The 16,622-nt window shown below is 40.5% G+C and overlaps 4 protein-coding genes across 21 annotated transcripts in view; 3 read left to right on the top strand and 1 right to left on the bottom strand.

The window, feature by feature from the left end:
• The window catches only part of kiaa1217 (KIAA1217 ortholog), a 90,661-nt gene extending 88,846 nt beyond the window's left edge, over window positions 1-1,815 (top strand). For 15 of the 17 annotated variants that reach the window (XM_028432880.1, XM_028432874.1, XM_028432879.1 and 12 more), the window contains one exon: window positions 446-1,815. In XM_028432880.1, the coding sequence (XP_028288681.1) occupies window positions 446-973 (528 nt within the window). In that variant the 3' untranslated portion in view covers window positions 974-1,815. The remainder of the gene's footprint in view (window positions 1-445) is intronic. The other 2 variants (XM_028432882.1, XM_028432891.1) reach the window with 2 other exon arrangements.
• Window positions 1,816-2,287: 472 nt separating this feature from the next.
• LOC114453582 (uracil nucleotide/cysteinyl leukotriene receptor) lies at window positions 2,288-3,972 on the top strand. The gene is made up of 2 exons (XM_028433534.1): window positions 2,288-2,372; window positions 2,981-3,972. The coding sequence occupies exon 2, from the start codon at window positions 3,022-3,024 to the stop codon at window positions 3,970-3,972; it is 951 nt and encodes a 316-aa protein (XP_028289335.1). The 5' UTR covers window positions 2,288-2,372; window positions 2,981-3,021.
• Window positions 3,973-4,989: 1,017 nt separating this feature from the next.
• nphp3 (nephronophthisis 3) lies at window positions 4,990-13,345 on the top strand. Of its 2 annotated transcripts, none has more exons than XM_028433353.1 (28): window positions 4,990-5,026; window positions 5,509-5,871; window positions 5,965-6,090; window positions 6,169-6,319; window positions 6,467-6,619; window positions 6,738-6,871; window positions 7,075-7,235; window positions 7,321-7,477; window positions 7,542-7,616; window positions 7,691-7,861; window positions 7,945-8,048; window positions 8,168-8,282; window positions 8,378-8,521; window positions 8,615-8,712; window positions 8,868-8,970; window positions 9,057-9,139; window positions 9,354-9,492; window positions 9,651-9,815; window positions 9,932-10,026; window positions 10,120-10,242; window positions 10,343-10,532; window positions 10,621-10,862; window positions 11,073-11,148; window positions 11,241-11,368; window positions 11,509-11,749; window positions 11,845-11,970; window positions 12,151-12,266; window positions 12,365-13,345. In XM_028433353.1, exons 2-28 carry the CDS (start codon window positions 5,548-5,550, stop codon window positions 12,531-12,533), a joined length of 3,909 nt encoding a protein of 1,302 aa, XP_028289154.1. In that variant the 5' UTR covers window positions 4,990-5,026; window positions 5,509-5,547; the 3' UTR covers window positions 12,534-13,345. The 2 variants fall into 2 exon arrangements, with proteins under 2 accessions (XP_028289154.1, XP_028289155.1); XM_028433354.1 differs by having other exon boundaries at window positions 9,357-9,492.
• A 53-nt stretch (window positions 13,346-13,398) lies between these two features.
• uba5 (ubiquitin-like modifier activating enzyme 5) lies at window positions 13,399-16,515 on the bottom strand. Its single transcript, XM_028433359.1, has 12 exons — window positions 16,193-16,515; window positions 16,021-16,066; window positions 15,471-15,560; window positions 15,253-15,362; window positions 15,084-15,170; window positions 14,923-15,007; window positions 14,722-14,826; window positions 14,506-14,633; window positions 14,288-14,423; window positions 14,132-14,207; window positions 13,946-14,052; window positions 13,399-13,851 (listed from the first exon to the last, which is right to left on the bottom strand). Exons 1-12 carry the CDS (start codon window positions 16,354-16,356, stop codon window positions 13,774-13,776), a joined length of 1,212 nt encoding a protein of 403 aa, XP_028289160.1. The 5' UTR covers window positions 16,357-16,515; the 3' UTR covers window positions 13,399-13,773.
• Between the last annotated feature and the right edge of the window lie 107 nt (window positions 16,516-16,622).

Genomic DNA, 16,622 nt, shown 5'->3' on the forward strand with positions numbered 1-16,622 from the left:
TCAGTTGCAGTGGCCCGTGTTTGCCCCCCCCCCCCCTCTGTTTGCTGTCACTCTCTAAAACTCCTAACCTTGTCTTCCAGCCCTCTTACGCATATTTACCTCCTGACTTTTCTCCCCACAGCCCCTCCTCTCACGGCCTAACAGTCCCTCTAACACACAGGCACTCTGTAGAGGTGCCCAGCCTGTCTGTCACCGCACTGTCTAACCTGCAGTGATCTGTTTCTTGGTAACAAAATGTCCCACCTTCTGTGTAGATCAAAAAAAAACTTCTGTTTTTGTTGTCTTTTAGTTGTGTCTTAGTAATATTCATGTTTGTGTAGACATAGCTTGTGTCCATGTGTCTTACTTGTAGTTTAATTTTAACATCGTCTTGCCTTTTACATGTATTGTTTGACCAGTTTTCTTTTTTGACAACCAGTATTTGTTTTGGCATCTCTGTTTGCAGGCTAACGGAAGTGCTAAAAGAGTGGGAGGGGATCATAAAACCACTTCCCCTACTATACCCATCTCTAAAATCCCTGCTTTTTATCCTAGTTCTACTAAAAGCAGCTCGCAGTCTGCGCAAAACTCAGATGCTACTAATCCCATTAACCCTTCTTCCTCCTCTGTGACAAAGTCCTCCATCCTGTCCTCTCACGCTCCCCGTTCCGGTTCCCTGCCCTCCTCCCACATCCCCTCCCTGTCTAACGGTGTCCTCAAACTACCCGCACCCACACAACACACAGGTAAAGCTCTCTCGTTCTCCTCGCAGACTCAGAATGGTCGAGTGCACTCCTCCTCCTCCTCTTCATTCTCCTCCTCCTCCTCCTCCTCCTCCTCCTCCCCCTCCCCTCTGTCGCCCACTCCTTTGGGCCCAGGTGGAAAGAGCATCCGTACGATACACACCCCCAGCTTCACCAGCTACAGGTCCCACAACGGCAACAGCGGCAAATCCTGCATCCCAACAGCCACAGCAGCTAAGGACACAACCTAGCCCCATTATTACTGGTTTTACAGCGCAGCAGGTAGACCCGGTCATGTTTTATATTTTACCATTTTTGTATTAAAAGATGCACTCCCTCAGTTCATTTTTTTTCATTTGACACTGGCATTAATGCTTTTATCTCCTTTTGAGTTTGAAATTTTGGATCATGCTTACTTGGATTTTCTCTTGAAGGTGTTCCAGATGTTCTGATGAAAGTATTTTATAATGTAACTGTTTAGTTTCACCACTTTGTAGTTAAAGTGGAAGGCTTTTCATGGTGTTGAAAATATATTTTCTTGCTGTAGCTAAATAAAATAAATAGGGAATACTAGAGTGGATGTACAATCACAAAATACCCATGTAAAAAAATGTGTTTTATTTTTGAAAAAAAGAGATTGAATAACCATAGTATATTTAATCTTCTATATTTCTCATGTTGCCAGACATTCAACAACAACAATCCTTGTAAATGCCTTTTTTATGACTGTATACACACACTTTTAACTCATCGGTAACTTTACTTTTCTAAGAGTTTCACTCTCATTTGAACTGCCAATTTATTTTACAGATGCTCAACTGGCTCTCATAAGTAATACAACCTTCCTTTTTTATTGTGCCTATTGTTGCCAAAGTTGTCGTACTATGACTCACTTCAGGCCTAACCCAGTCATGAGCTTTAGGGGAATTTACATGCACTCTTTGTTGGTGTGATGGCTGAAGTGTTGACCATCAGTCTTTGTACTGCTGGTCTGGTTTGTTACCATGTATGTTGTCTAAATGTCACCCCTACAAAAAAAAAAAAGAAAGAAAGAAAAGAAGATAAATCAGTTTTACCACATGTATATAACAGCTTCTACTAAGAAAATACGTAGTTTTGTTAACATACCAAAGTTTATTTGTATGCATGCCTTTTAAGAATACTTTAGGAGAGTGGTGTAGAAAAAGAATTATGTTTGCACAGATAGATTTTTGTAAATATTTGTTTTTTTTTTCTCTCCTATTTTTTTGTAAAGCTTTAAATCATACTATAAAGAAGCAACGTGATAAAAGACAAATCTGTGTTGGAGTAGCAAGAATAAAGATTTGCATGCTTGTAGTGCACTAAGCTTCACTGTTGTTATTTTCTGTTTCTTGTTTCCTGTTTAATTGGCACGTGTTAGCTGTATGCATGCGCGTGTGTGTGTGTGTGTGTGTGTGTGTGTGTGTGTGTGTGTGTGTGTGTGTGTGTGTGTGTGTGTGTGTGTGTGTGTGTGTGTGTGTGTGTGTGTGTGTGTACTAAATCTATAAATACAAAAGTGGATATGCACCACACAACAGTTCTCAGTTCTTCTTCACCTGTCACAGTGTTCTCAGATTTTTCCACTGCCTATAGAAGATTTCACAGCATCCTGTGCTGAGCCAATTACAGGTAGGAATATGATTATTGATTATTGATGTGCTGCCACATGGGGGGGCACAGTGCATTAGTAGTAGATATATACTGTTTATATTTAACATTAAAAGTGGTGCTTTAAATACAACCTTTAATTCAGTGACTGCTACAGAGCAGTCATTTCTCATTCATGTGCTTAAAGTCCTTGTTATGATTGTGTTATTGAATCCACAAAATTAAGAATGGTGCTTTTGATTGGTGCATTTGAAGTGTTACAAAGAGCATAACAACTTCAAAGCACAGGTCTTAAAAGAATACATGAAATATATTGCTACAATTTTAGATTACATCATTGTAAGGTAAGAGATGTTTGGCATAAAATAACACGTTAGATCCTGGATTTATATTTTAAAAACCTTTAATAATTGTACATTTCTGTGTAGCCAGCCTGTAAGGCTCAGTGTCTAATTACAGTGAAGTCAGTCAGTTCCTGTTTCTAATGTATCACGTTAGATGATGCATGTGATGTGGTCATATTTCTGTCACACTCACTTTGTGCTTTTAGTTTTGTTATACTGTATGATGTAATGTAAAGAATGATGATAATTTGGCCTCAGTCATGACACTGATTTGTGCTGCACCAGGCTGATTTTATCCATCATCACCACCAACACCAGCAACGACCATGAATATTTCTGATGAGCTGACGAGAGAAGTCATCTCTGGCAAACCTCCCACCCTGTGGAATGTTATCCTTGCCATGTTTTATATCCTGGTTTTCATCATTGCTGTGCCTGGGAATGCTCTGGCGCTGTGGGCATTCTTGCGACAGAAGAGCACATCTCCATCTAAGGTCTTCCTGTGGAACCTGTCCGTGGCTGATATCTCTTACATCCTCATTTTACCCATGCGTATAGTCTACCACCTGTCCGACAGCCACTGGCCTTTTGGACACATTGCCTGTCAAATGTCAGGCTTCCTGTTCTACCTAAACATGTACTGCAGCCTCTACCTAATGGGTTTCATCAGTCTGGACAGATTCCTGGCTGTAGTTTTACCTATAAAATCTCAGACCGTTAGGAAGCCTGTGTTTGCAAAGGTGGCTGTTGGCATACTTTGGACTACAGTTATTGTGTCTATGAGTCCTATTCTCTTCTCTAAAAAGAATATGACAGACTCACATGGCATCTGTAATAAGCTGTACTTGAGTGTTGAAAAAGCATCACACTCTGCTTTGGTTTCTACTGTTGTGGCCTTTGCTGTTCCTCTCACCACCATTGTGATTTCCTACATTCTAATTCTCATGAAGCTACAGACAATCCAGCAACACGAGGAGCGTCCAGTCAAAGACAAAGCTATAAAAATGATCATACTTATTTTGACAAACTTCCTGTTGGCGTTTGTGCCTTACCATGTGTGCAGAGTAATCTACATTCAGACTCACAGTGATGGTCCAATTAATACAGACACCCATGCGGTACTGGAGAGAGCCAATCAGATCACATCTGCACTGACCTGTGTGAGCGGGCTTCTGGATCCTGTCATGTATTTCTTCCTAAACCGTGCATACAGGAACACATTTCTTCATCTGTTTTGTAAAAACAGGGAGTTTGACCAAAGAGCATCAAATATGTAGCCTGGAGAAGATTGAAGCAAGGCATCTGGACTTGTAGAGCATCAAATATCATGTAGACATATGCTGTTTACACATGATGACCTCTGTTTGTACTGTCTTCTCATCATTTCTATATGTAGTTTAATTTAATTCAAATGTATATTTGTTACTTTTATTAAATTTTATATTCGAATTCTGCTAATCTGTGCTCCTCTATGAGCAGGTGCAAATGTGTCTGTGTGTGTGTAAGAGAGAGAGAGATTTGCCATCTTTGTGTCTCAACATAACTTGTTCTAGAAAACACAAACAGTGTATGTGAAACAGTAGAATTTACCTCTGACGCCTGTCATACACTCACCTCTCTCAGATATGGAGCCACATCTTCTAAGTCACAGTTCACAAAAAAACTGACTTCAAGACCTAACATTATATAATTTATTAACTAAAATACAGTAGATAAATACAAAGTTTTACCCATGCTAATGTATCTGTGAGTGTGTATAATATGTTGATATATATATATATATATATATATATGTATATATATATATATATATATAGCGTCACATAATTATAAGTCTGGTTCTTCTCTATGTATATACATAGAACAGAACCAGACTCAGTTCTCTGTGTGTGTGTGTGTGTGTGTGTATACACACACACACACACACAGAGAACTGAGTCTGGTTCTGTTCTATGTATATATATATATATATGTATATATATATATATATATGTATATATATATATATGTATGTATATATATATATGTATGTATATATATATATATATATATATATATATATACATACATAGAGAAGAACCAGACTCAGTTGTAATTATGTGACGCTTGACTGACAAATCGTTTACACACTAGTTTTGCAAAACATATTTTATCAAGTTGGAATTAATAACACATAAAATACTTACAGACCAAGTTGCCGCTTGGACTTCCATCACGGTTTCCATTCTTTCAGGGCAAAAATCGCCTTTTACTCTTTCTGACCCATACGGGCACCCGTATCATCGACTTGTTACCAAGGCAGCCAGGAAGAAGCTGTGAAGGGAGCGGACAGTGAGTGTCTTTTGTTTGTTTAAGATGTTTTCTCGCATACCTGGGGTTTTAGTCATTGTTTTTTAAAAATAAAATATTTACATATGTTATTGGGTCCTCTCCTTTAGTCTTAAAACCTGTAAATGTTGTCATTAATGTGTTGAAGTGTCCTAAAACGTTACGGTAACTTGGCTAACCAAGTATAGCTGTTTTAAGTGATCAGATAGGAATAGTTCAGCTAGTTAACTAATAACAGGCATCACCTTTTATGTGATTATTTGAAGAAGGTGCAAATAAGTCTTTTAATCTTCTGTTGCTTTTGTAGAACAGCAGCTTTGTGGCTGTTACTATACTTCGACTGGGTCTTTTACTTTTGTGATACAGCAGCAGGGACAACCAAGATCAGAAATCCCAGTCAAAATAACCCTGCTTTGCCTAGGTACATTTAAAAAAAAAAACAATCAAGCTTTATTGTAGTCCTGTTTGTCATTCTACAATGCTAGCTATGGGCATCCCAAAAGCCTAATGTTTAGGTAGCCACCATGGGCACTGCATCCTCCATGGTCAGCCCAGGGGAGGTGATTGAAGATGGATATGGAGGCGAAGGAGGGGAAGCCTGCGAGATCCCAGTGGAGGTCAAACCCAAAGCCCGACTTCTGCGCAGTTCCTTTCGTCGTGGACCTCGGGTGATTGGGGCTAGTTTCAAATCCACGGGATCTGTGGATCTTGAGTATGCTGCAGAGTATGAAAGACTCCGCAAAGAGTATGAAATCTTCCGTGTCAGCAAAAATAATGAGATATCATCTATGCAAAAGAAGGAAGCCAAGCTGGATGAGGAGAACAAGAGGCTGAGAGCAGAGCTGCAGGTAAAAGTGGATAAACTGAACGCCAAGAGTCAGAAACTACAGCCTTATTGGCTACTTTCAACAGTACTGATGATGCTGTTTTATCATTCTAAGGCTCTTCAGAAGACCTACCAGAAGATCCTTAGAGAAAAAGAGAGTGCTCTTGAGGCAAAATATCAAGCTATGGAGAGGGCTGCCACCTTTGAGCATGACAGGGACAAAGTGAAACGACAATTTAAGGTAAAGTCAAACATATCTGTGACGTTCTTTCACACAGTCATTAGAGCAGCATTAAGCTTGTGGTCAAATGATCATCAGATTTTCCGAGAGACTAAAGAAAAGGAGATACAGGATCTCCTGCGGGCCAAGAGGGACTTGGAAACCAAATTGCAACAGTTACAGGCTCAGGGCATCCAGGTCTATGACCCAAATGACTCGGACTCAGATGACAACCAAACCACTGTCACTGGTAAGATTCAGACAATGTATTTTATTCATCAGACAATCAGTAATGCACCCTGTTTCTTGTTCACAGTAGTTAGCACACTATACGGTTTAAGTCTTCTTTTATATAATGAAAAACAAGTTTATTCATTTTTTAATTGTATGTGTTCAGCTGCAGGGACACAGTGTGAGTACTGGACTGGTGGTGTGCTGGGGAGTGAGCCCTCTATGGGCAGCATGATGCAGCTTCAACAGACCTTTAGAGGACCGGAGTTTGCTCACAGTTTGATAGATGTGGAGGGGCCCTTTGCAAATGTGAGCAGGGGTAAGTTGACGAAAGGAGGCGTCATGATCAAAAGGGCTTCATCACCTTCTGTTTAGTAGGTTTATCTTCAGCTTTTATTTCATTTGAGCATTTCCCCATATGTGTCTGTCTTCTTCAGATGACTGGGATGCTGCAGTGGCCAGTCTACTTCAGGTCTCACCTCATGTGCCCCAGGCCTTATGGAGTAACACTGTGCGCTGCTACCTAATCTTTACCCAGGAGACCAAAGCTGAGCTGGATATCTTCATTAAGGTTGGTTAAATGGACCATATAACATTATTTTTAATGGGATGTTTTGGCAGTGTAGTCTTCCCACCTTTGCCTAACACAAGGACAGGGCTTGACTGAGAGTAAATAAACTTTTTTAAATAGAAAGTTTGTCTTCACTGCGGCATAAAAAGTGTGTCATTATTAATCTTTAAAATTAATGTGCACTTCTTAAAAAATCTTTACAGAAGCACTCTCCTGTGTTACGGCGAACGTGTGAGAGTCTGGGTCATTTCTACCTGAACATCTGTTTCCCAGAAGAGAATGCAGCTTCATACACTGTGGAACGCAGGCAGGAGATTGAAAGGAGTTCTGTCTGTGTGCTTCTTCTCAAGTCCACTGTCACAAGGTAGAGTGATTTCCATGGTAATCCCTGTGTAATGGTGACTCTGCATTTTTGTGCTGTGATGGTCATTTAAAATGCAACTGTGCAGCTCTGTGGTGGAGGATTGTGAGGAGGCCTTTGTGAAGAATCCAGATGGCCATCCACTGGTGCTGTACCTGAGGACTGAAGAAGAACACAATTTGACAGGACCTATCAGGCAACTGCTGGAACGGGTCAATTCTGCAGACAAGGCTGCCAAAATCAAGGTGTGTTAAACAAGGGTAGAAGTAGCATCTGTGCCTATGCTGACATTTTTTAAATATTACCCAGGTGGTGGATCATGGTGGCTCTGCAGAAGAGGGGGCTGACCTGATCTATGCTCAGCTAGAGAAAGTCATCAAACAGGTACAGATTTTCATTTGGTAAAAATGGCCTTTTCATGAGCTCACTGACAGTAAATTCACCTCCTTTGCATCTAGGAGTTGCTTGGCCTTGATGGAGGTGAGGTTGACTCTAAGGACTCTGGCATAGATGAGGGATGTGAGGAAGACTCAGGAGATGTGCTGTGGGACCTGCATGATGAGCAGGAACAGATTGAGTCCTATCAGCAAGCTTGCAGCAGCAGCACAGCACAGTTAGGCTTTCAGAAGGTAGAACATATTTCCTTATCCAGCGCATCAAGTAGTGTTTTTTGTATCTCAGTAAGTCTGTGTTGTATCTGATGTGTTCTCAGTATATAGATCGTTTAAATGACATGATTGCTGCTCCTCCTCCCACGCCGCCCCTGCTGGTATCTGGTGGCCCAGGCTCAGGAAAGTCTCTCCTGCTCTCCAAATGGTAAGAACTCTTTTCTCCACTTAAGCGCCACATGCCTGAAACTGAAACTATCAAATGATTACAAGTTCTCAGTTTTAATAGAGACATTTAGCTAATTGTCCTTTTATTTTATCTTTTAGGATTGAGCTGCAGCAGAAGCAATCCCCTAACACCTTGTTCCTTTATCACTTTGTTGGTCGCCCACTTTCCACGAGCTCAGAGCCAGTTCTAATTATCAAACGACTCACAGTCAAAGTAAGAGGTTTCTCTCATTAGCTTACAATGAAAGCTCACTGATCACATGTGGGAATGTTATTTACCTTCAGTCTGCCTGTCCTTACATACTGTAGCTGTTGCAGCACTTTTGGTCCATTTCTGGATTGTCTATGGAACCCAGTAAAATCTTGGAGGAGTTCCCTCGTTGGCTAGAAAGACTATCAGCACGGCATCAAGGAAACATCATCATCATCATTGACTCAATTGACCAAATACAGGTATTTTAATATATATTTTCTCAGTGTTTTTTTTTCTCAATTGTTTTTCAGAATAATTCCACTTACTTTACAGCGACTATCTTTTTATTTCAGCAAGCAGAAAGACACATGAAGTGGCTGATTGACCCTCTCCCTGTCAATGTCAGAGTGGTGGTGTCTGTCAATGTAGAGACATGTCCTCAAGCATGGAGGTGATAGCATGAATTATAAATCTCCCTTTCAGTTTTCTATGCTTGTGTTGCATTAGTTCAAATGGTTGTTTATTTATTTTCTATACAGTGGTTTACATTTGTAAAAGTCCTCTTGTAGTACTGCTGTTCGTAATTCAGTGACTATGTTTGTTTAGATTGTGGCCTACCCTCCATTTAGACCCACTTAGTCCCAGAGAAGTCAGGAGTATAGTCAATGCAGAGTGTCAGAGTGTGGATCTCAAACTCACCAAGGACCAGGTCAGTTATCAACCCTTTTATTTTATTGAATATATATATTGAAAAAATATATTTTCATGAGACTGTCATGAATGTTTGGGTTTCAGGAGAAGAAGCTGGAAAGGCACTGCCGCTCTGCTTCAGCCTGCAATGCATTATATGTCACACTACTGGCAAGGATGATCACCAGGTTAGCCACCTCTGGTTCTCTGTTTTCTCACCAAAGTACAAAAAGACACATTTAAAGATAAAAAGTATAATCGTGTGCATTGATTCTGAAAAATTAAGGAAAAATAGAGGCTGTGCAAATAGGATAAAAATTCCACTGTGGTTTACATTCTTGTCTCTGGTTATGTGGTTACACATTTTTTAATTGTGTAATGATTGTTTTTTTTGCTTCCTAGCAGTAAATCATGTTGGTCACTGGAGAAAAGCCTGGAGCAGTGTCTACAGTGTCAAGACACTATGTCGCTGTACCGCCTGGCACTAAAGATGACACTGAACTCCCTCACAACAGACAGAGAGCAGCACATTATGAGAGAGGTGAAAAGACATAAATCTGTCTTCATTAATGTTTTTAGTTAGAACTGTGTCTGTAATTTAGCCTTTGTGGGATGGATATAAATCCTCTGGCTTTCTTTTATATAATTATTTTTTGTACATGTGGCAGAAGACTGTGTTCATGTTGTTTCTCTTTGTAGATACTCTGCCTTGTATGTGCCAGCCATAATGGAGTGAGTGAATCAGAGGTTCTAGATCTTTTCCCAGAGGTAGAGCTGCCTGTGCTGTCCTCACTTCTCTACCGCCTGAACACACTCTGCATTGTAACTCTCCGCTGTGGACTCATCAGGTTTCAACACCTGCAGGTAGTTAGATTCTTTGGCCAGTCAAAATATAAAGTACTCTGCTGTTAAAAACAATAAGACACAATAGGAATGAAGTCATCATAAGACGGTTTCTTGATTGTGATTCTGTCTGTCAGGCCTGGGAAGCTGTGAGGCTGGAGTTCCTGGCTGGAGGAAGCAGCTCCGCTTCTTACAGAGAAAAACTAATACATTACTTCAATCAACAGCTCAGGTCAATCAACCTAGATGAGTCCTTCTCTTCTTTAAAAATGTGCAACAGGAATTCACAGGTCAGTGTAACTCCTGTCATTGTGTGTGTTTTTAGCCAGGACCGTGTCACGTGGCGCGTTGCAGATGAGCTTCCATGGTTGTTCCAGCAGCAGGAGGACAGGCCTAAACTGCAGCTCAGCCTCTTGAACCTGTTTGTCTCCCAAAATCTCTACAAGAGGTACATGTTTGTGTTTCCTGAACACACACATTAAAGTTTAATTACAAAATGTGCTACTTTAATTAATTTATGTATGTGTGCTGTTGTGCCTGTTTTCCAGGGGTCATTTCTCCGAGCTGCTGGCTTACTGGCAGTATGTGGGAAAAGACAAAAGCTCGATGGCCACTGAGTATTTTGACTCTCTGAAACGCTACGAGAAGAGCTGTGAAAGCGAAGACAGCATGACCAAGCTTGCAAACCTGTATGAGACTTTAGGACGCTTCCTTAAAGACCTGGGCCTCCCTAGTCAGGTACACTACATCACTATAAGACTTATTTACAAGGTAAATGCATTTTCTAGACAGTTGTGTGCATAATGGATTATGTTTGTTGGTTTAGGCTGTAGCTCCTTTACAAAGGTCTCTTGAGATCCGAGAGACCGCCCTGGACCCGGATCATCCCAGTGTAGCTCGCTCTCTGCACCAGCTGGCTGGAGTTTATGTCCAGTGGAAGAAGTATGGCAATGCTGAGCAGCTGTACAAGCAGGCCCTTGAGATAAGTGAGAATGCATATGGTGCTGAGCATGCCAGTGTTGCACGAGAGCTGGAGTCACTTGCTATGCTCTACCAGAAGCAGAACAAGTAAGTGGGACCGACTTGGTGTTAGCATGCATTGCGTCTTCTGTTTATGTAGTATTATTTTTTACAGCCTGGCAGTTATGTTTATAAAGCTGCTCCCCACCTGTTCTGATGATCTTAGAGAATAACACTAAATGAAACACTAAATGAAATTCTGGCAGTGTTCGGATTCAATTAAAAGCATGTGTTTTACACCTGCTGCTTTCCCTTTAGGTTTGAACAAGCAGAGAAACTCAGGAAGAGATCAGTGAAGATCCGTCAAAAGACTGCTCGCCAGAAAGGTCATATGGTGAGCATGTTTTTTTAGATATGCACACACACTTAGTTATACTTACCTAATCAGACATATTGTACACGCCTTTTATCTGCTTTATTTTTCAGTATGGCTTCACTTTGCTGAGACGCAGGGCTCTGCAGCTGGAAGAGCTAACCCTGGGGAAAGACTCTGCAGACTGTGCCAAGACACTTAATGAACTGGGTGTCCTGTACTACCTCCAGAACAACCTAGAGTAAGACATGCACACAGAAAAAAATATACTGGAGATTTAGTGTGGATTCCAGCTGAGCACTTTGTATTTGTACTACAGATGATTCCACCTGGTTCCACCTGGATAAGTAAAATTATTTTCATTCTTTGTTTACTTTCTAGTGCAGCCAAAATCTTTTTGACCCGCTCTCTGGAGATGCGTCAGCGTGTCCTCGGTCCAGATCACCCAGACTGTGCTCAGTCCCTCAACAACCTGGCTGCGCTGCACACTGAAAGAAGAGAGTACGAGACTGCTGAGGACATGTACGAGAGGGCATTAGACATCCGAAAGAAAGCCCTGTCGCCAGACCACCCCTCTCTGGCATACACACTCAAACACCTGGCCATGCTCTATAAACGCAGAGTGAGACATGTTGACACTGAGACATGCTGTTTGTTGATGAGCTCATCTGTTGTTAGTTTTTTTGCAGATGATCTCATTTGATGTGTGTTGCACAGGGAAAGCTGGAGAAGGCAGTTCCACTTTATGAGCTGTCTCTGGAAATCAGAGAGAAGAGTTTTGGGCCCAAACATCCCAGTGTGGCCACAGCACTGGTCAACCTGGCAGTGATCTACTGCCAACTGGTGAGATCGGTTGTCATGCTCCTTCCGTTTTTAGCAAATACTCCACATGTGCAGTAAAATGTCCCCTCATATTATTGTTTAAGCAATGTTTTACTAATATTTAACTTTTTTGTTTTTATTGCTGCTGATTTTATCTTCAACAGTGTATTTATTGATGTTATTTTGTACACACTTTTGCAGAAGAAGCACGGTGATGCCTTGCCCCTTTATGAACGAGCACTGAAAGTGTATGAAGATAGTTTGGGCCGCACACATCCACGAGTTGGAGAGACCCTAAAAAATCTGGCTGTGCTCAGGTACAATAGTGAATGTGACATTTGACATTTCTGAAATCATGACTGTCATTAGTCTGTGTGACAATTAGTAATTATTTTTCTCCTTTAACACTAATTAGCTATGAAGAAGGTGACTTTGAGAAGGCAGCGGAGCTTTATAAGCGTGCAATGGAGATAAAAGAAGCAGAGCCGTCATTGGTGTGTGGCAACGCCCCGTCTCGTCATTCTTCAGGCGGTGACACGTTCAGTCTGAGGGGACCTGCTCCTCTTCCACATGCCCCGAGGTGACTCTGTTAGCCGTTTAATACCACTAATCGCTAAAGACTGTTTAACAAGCTCTACCATAAAGTAGCACAAATATAGAAAAAACAAATGGTTTCATCTAAACCACCATCACACTGTGATCATCATCTGAAGGGTACAAAAGTATTTATTAATTAAATGTAATCATGTTTGCAAGACATTCATAGGCTTGGATCTCAGGTTTACAGTCGCATTTCAACTCAAAACAGATTAGCACCAAGTCACCTCAACAATTATGGTTTTACATAGTGTACTACTTTCTGGTTTTAAACTGAATTATTTTATCCACTTTTTGAGTAGAAATGCCTCATAAACCTCTCCTCGGGAGATAAAAGGTCTGACTATAACAATTAGTGGGACCTTCAGACCTTTAAGCACTTTTGTATTCAAGCCCACATTGTGATCTTCCAGATTATTTGGGAGCTGTCTCAATTTTATATCTCAAATATATGTATTTTATGTGTTTAATACAGTATTTGCCATAACAGTATTATAAAAAGGGAATTTATAGAGGCCAAAGTAGGAGTGATTTAAATTTTCTCCCAAGATGTGGATGATAAATCCCATCAGATCATTGATTGTCCTGCATAAGGCCCAAGATGCTGATTTCATACATGTATGCAAAAATATATATATATATATGTGTATCCTTCTTAATTTACTAGCAATATTTTAACACTTACCAGAAATATCATCACTGTTTTAGTCTCCAGGTTAAAATATAAAGGGATACCAAACCCTCCTGCCAAATATGTAACATAAAATGTATCTTTAGTGTTTCCATGTGTTCGTGTATTAATGCCGTGTGATTAAAAACAGCTGTATGTAAAAATCACAACAAACATGTGAATATCATCTATTAAATACTTTATTGAGACAACTTAAGCATTTGTCTGTGATGTTGCAGACATTTTGAATGACAGGGCAAGTAGTTGAAAAGCTGGGACACTCATTTTCTAATCTTAGAAAATGCATTAATGACAATGTTTTTCCAGGTTTATGGACATTTCCTAAGAAACTGTTCCCATTTTAAGTGCTACATGCTGTCAGTGTGTCTGTGTCAGTAGAAATGCCTTCTCATGCATTCCCTTCCTTAACCGTTAGAATAAGTTTTACTGTAATTACTTACTTGACATTAGCTGTTTCATGAGGATGGTATAAATTAAAGTGTTGGTAGAGACAAGCAAGAAAAGGCTATAACAGAAATACATCCTTAAATTGTTGCCTACAACTTTCTCATCTGAGCCATTAGGTCTTCAAGGCTCTGTTCAGTCTCCTCCACTGTGTCCCCACCTGTTGTGTCCTAGTAAGAACATGAGAAACACAGTATAATCAGAATTTAGTTGAAAAAGTATGGAATAAATATAACATATACCAGTAAAGTTAAGGATAGTTACCTCTGTTGGAATGGTATAAGCCACAGTAATGCCCTCGGGGAGGTCAGGCACAACCCCTGATGCAGCCTTTAACTCTTCGTCGGTTACCTCAGATACAAGTTCAATACCTGTGCAAGTAAGTGCACGCATTAATGCAAATAATGTGTTGCAAAAAACATACAGATGGGACACTGTAACACTGCTTACCCCATTCATTGTCTTCATGCACGACTTCCTCCTCTTCCTGTACAACTTCCACCTTAGGCTGCTCTGCTTCCTTCTTCTAAAAAGAAAATGTCATGGTAACAGATTTTGTTTGGTCCTACAACCTAATACAAACAGAAGCCACACACACACACACACCTTATACTCCTCCTGTTGTCTCCTGCAGTGGCGGTCATTACATTGAGGGTTGGCTTTCATGGCCATGGAGGGAAAAAAGTCCTGCATGGCATTGTAGCCAAGATAATAACTGACAGTGCCGAACTTAAGCAGGTATCTGGAAGGCAAACATGTAATCAGTGTTATATATAAAATAGGCAACTTATAAATCAACCTGGTGATGAATAATGGTAACATACTTGAGCACATTTTGCACCAGGAGGCCGGCAACCACACCCATTGTTGTTGGTAAGCTGGCAGCACACACACCTTCTCTTTTTAGGGTCTTCTCATCGATGTTGGCTGCAACCACCAGTGGAGGAGCACACTAACAGATATAATGTTGTTTTCAAATGTTATTGCATTTTCCCTAAAAACATGTATGTATGAATTTAACTTCCTTTAAGTGGACATACAGCAAAGCAGGCTGTCTCTCCAGGAATGATGAGCTGGATATGTCCTGATACAGCATTCTCACTGACACCAGACTCCATCCAGATCTGACCTAATTCATTGCAGGCCTGAAAAAAGTAGATCCAAAGGCATTCAGCTTACAAATGTCTGCTTGTACCATCAGCTTTGTTTTCTGATTTTATTTATAATAGGGATATACTTACTGTATTGATGGCCATTCTGGCCTCAAAGTTGTCCACACAGCTCAGGATCAAGTCCACTGGCTTTCCTTCTTCCAGACCTCCATGACTAGAAAGATACAGTTGTAAAGTTAAGTACAGGTTGACAGGAGGAAAACCTGAAAGAACAGAGTAGCAACACCAACCTGATACGGTCCATGAAATGTGTAAAGTTTTCCATTGTAGTGATATTATAGTTATGTGTCTCAAACAATACATCTGGATTGATGTTTCTGTTTGGAAAAATGAGACAAGTGTAAGAAAAAAAAAAAATGTTGGAAGGAAAACGGAAGGTTTCTGCTGATATCCGTGCACCTGAGGGTATGTTCAGCTGCTTCCACTTTACTCAAGCCTGCCTGGTGAGGCTGGAAGAACAGTCTATTCATATTGGCCAGCTCTACTTTGTCATAGTCAAAGAGGAGCAGCTGTGGTGTCAAAAAACACAAGGACAGATTACAGTAAGTATGCAGGGAAATGATAGTACAGAATGATATTAAGCAGAAGTGGATAAACAATGGAAAGGTTTCTATTACCTTACCAATGCCACATCTCGTGAGCATTTCAGCCGTCACGCTGCCGACTCCCCCAACACCAACTACAGCCACCGTGAATGTCCGAATTTTCTACCAACAAATTTTAGGATTCCCATTGTATGTAATGGTAAAGACAGCCTTTAACCATGCACTATTAGTCAGTCTATTTTGACACTTCTGTAGAATTAACAGCATTTGTACATATTTGCAATTAATGACACAAAGGTAACACAGCAACACTTGATGTATTTATCGAATGATATCAGCTTATCAGAAATATTATCATATAGCCTACATGTGCAAATAAGAATTTTAACAGAACATCGTGTAGGAAGAGATGCTAAGACAGAGTGCAATTGTAGAGGTTATCCTGCAGAGAGGGCCCCAAGTTCAAATCACAGTTTAGAAATGTGTCAAAGTAGGCTGAGCTGAAGGTAAATCAAATGGTGTCTGCTGCTATTCTTTATTAAAATATGAATATTAGATGACAAAGGTGCAAAAAAAATCATTGTGTCATATAAGACCTTCTATTCACTTATCAGACACGTACCTCATAATCATCCACGATGCCCATTCTCTTTAAAGCCATAAGGCGGCTGAAATAAAAACACAGCTAAGAATTAGCTTGTGGTTTATGGATGACTCAGAAGGCGTCGCCTCTCGGTGCTTCAACAGTTAACCCAAAATGAGCAAAAAGCCAACATAATGTGTTAAAAATGTACCTGTATGGGTTGGAGTCCACAACTTCTGCGCTCATTTTGTCAATCTTTGGTCTGTTTAATGCCTGGCTGTGAGCATCCTCCACCGCACACTGCTTTTGCTTACACTTTATCAGCTCATTTTCCAACTCTCTCACCCGCAACTTCAGCTCCTCCACGGTCGCCATTTCAGAGAACAAATATCGCCGAATAATGCGATTAAAATACAATGTTATAAACAGGAAGGCAAATCAAAACGGAACACAGAATCCGCACTGAAGAAAGTACACGTCTTCCCTAGTCAAATCAGCTGTCAGATTGAGTGTACCCGCAAACACCGTCCGTGCAGAAAACAAGTACAAAAGTATTGTTCCTACATCGTCATTGTCAAGCGTGTTTTTACAATTCTCCTGGCTTAGTGTAATATTTTAATAACTTTAACTCAAATGACTTA

Source organism: Parambassis ranga, chromosome 20, assembly GCF_900634625.1.
Source record: "Parambassis ranga chromosome 20, fParRan2.1, whole genome shotgun sequence".
Lineage (NCBI taxonomy): Eukaryota > Metazoa > Chordata > Actinopteri > Ambassidae > Parambassis > Parambassis ranga.

Bases quoted from the DNA above. Each gene is read 5' to 3' on its own strand.
- LOC114453582 (XM_028433534.1), top strand. From the start codon at position 3,022: ATGAATATTTCTGATGAGCTGACGAGAGAAGTCATCTCTGGCAAACCT.
- nphp3 (XM_028433353.1), top strand. From the start codon at position 5,548: ATGGGCACTGCATCCTCCATGGTCAGCCCAGGGGAGGTGATTGAAGAT. The intron at 7,478-7,541 runs GTGTGTTAAACA...AATATTACCCAG, and splicing joins ACAAGGCTGCCAAAATCAAG to GTGGTGGATCATGGTGGCTC. The intron at 11,971-12,150 runs GTGAGATCGGTT...ACACTTTTGCAG, and splicing joins CAGTGATCTACTGCCAACTG to AAGAAGCACGGTGATGCCTT.
- uba5 (XM_028433359.1), bottom strand. From the start codon at position 16,356: ATGGCGACCGTGGAGGAGCTGAAGTTGCGGGTGAGAGAGTTGGAAAAT. The intron at 14,634-14,721 runs GTATGTCCACTT...TATATCTGTTAG, and splicing joins GAGAGACAGCCTGCTTTGCT to TGTGCTCCTCCACTGGTGGT. The intron at 13,852-13,945 runs GTAACTATCCTT...TGTTCTTACTAG, and splicing joins CTTATACCATTCCAACAGAG to GACACAACAGGTGGGGACAC.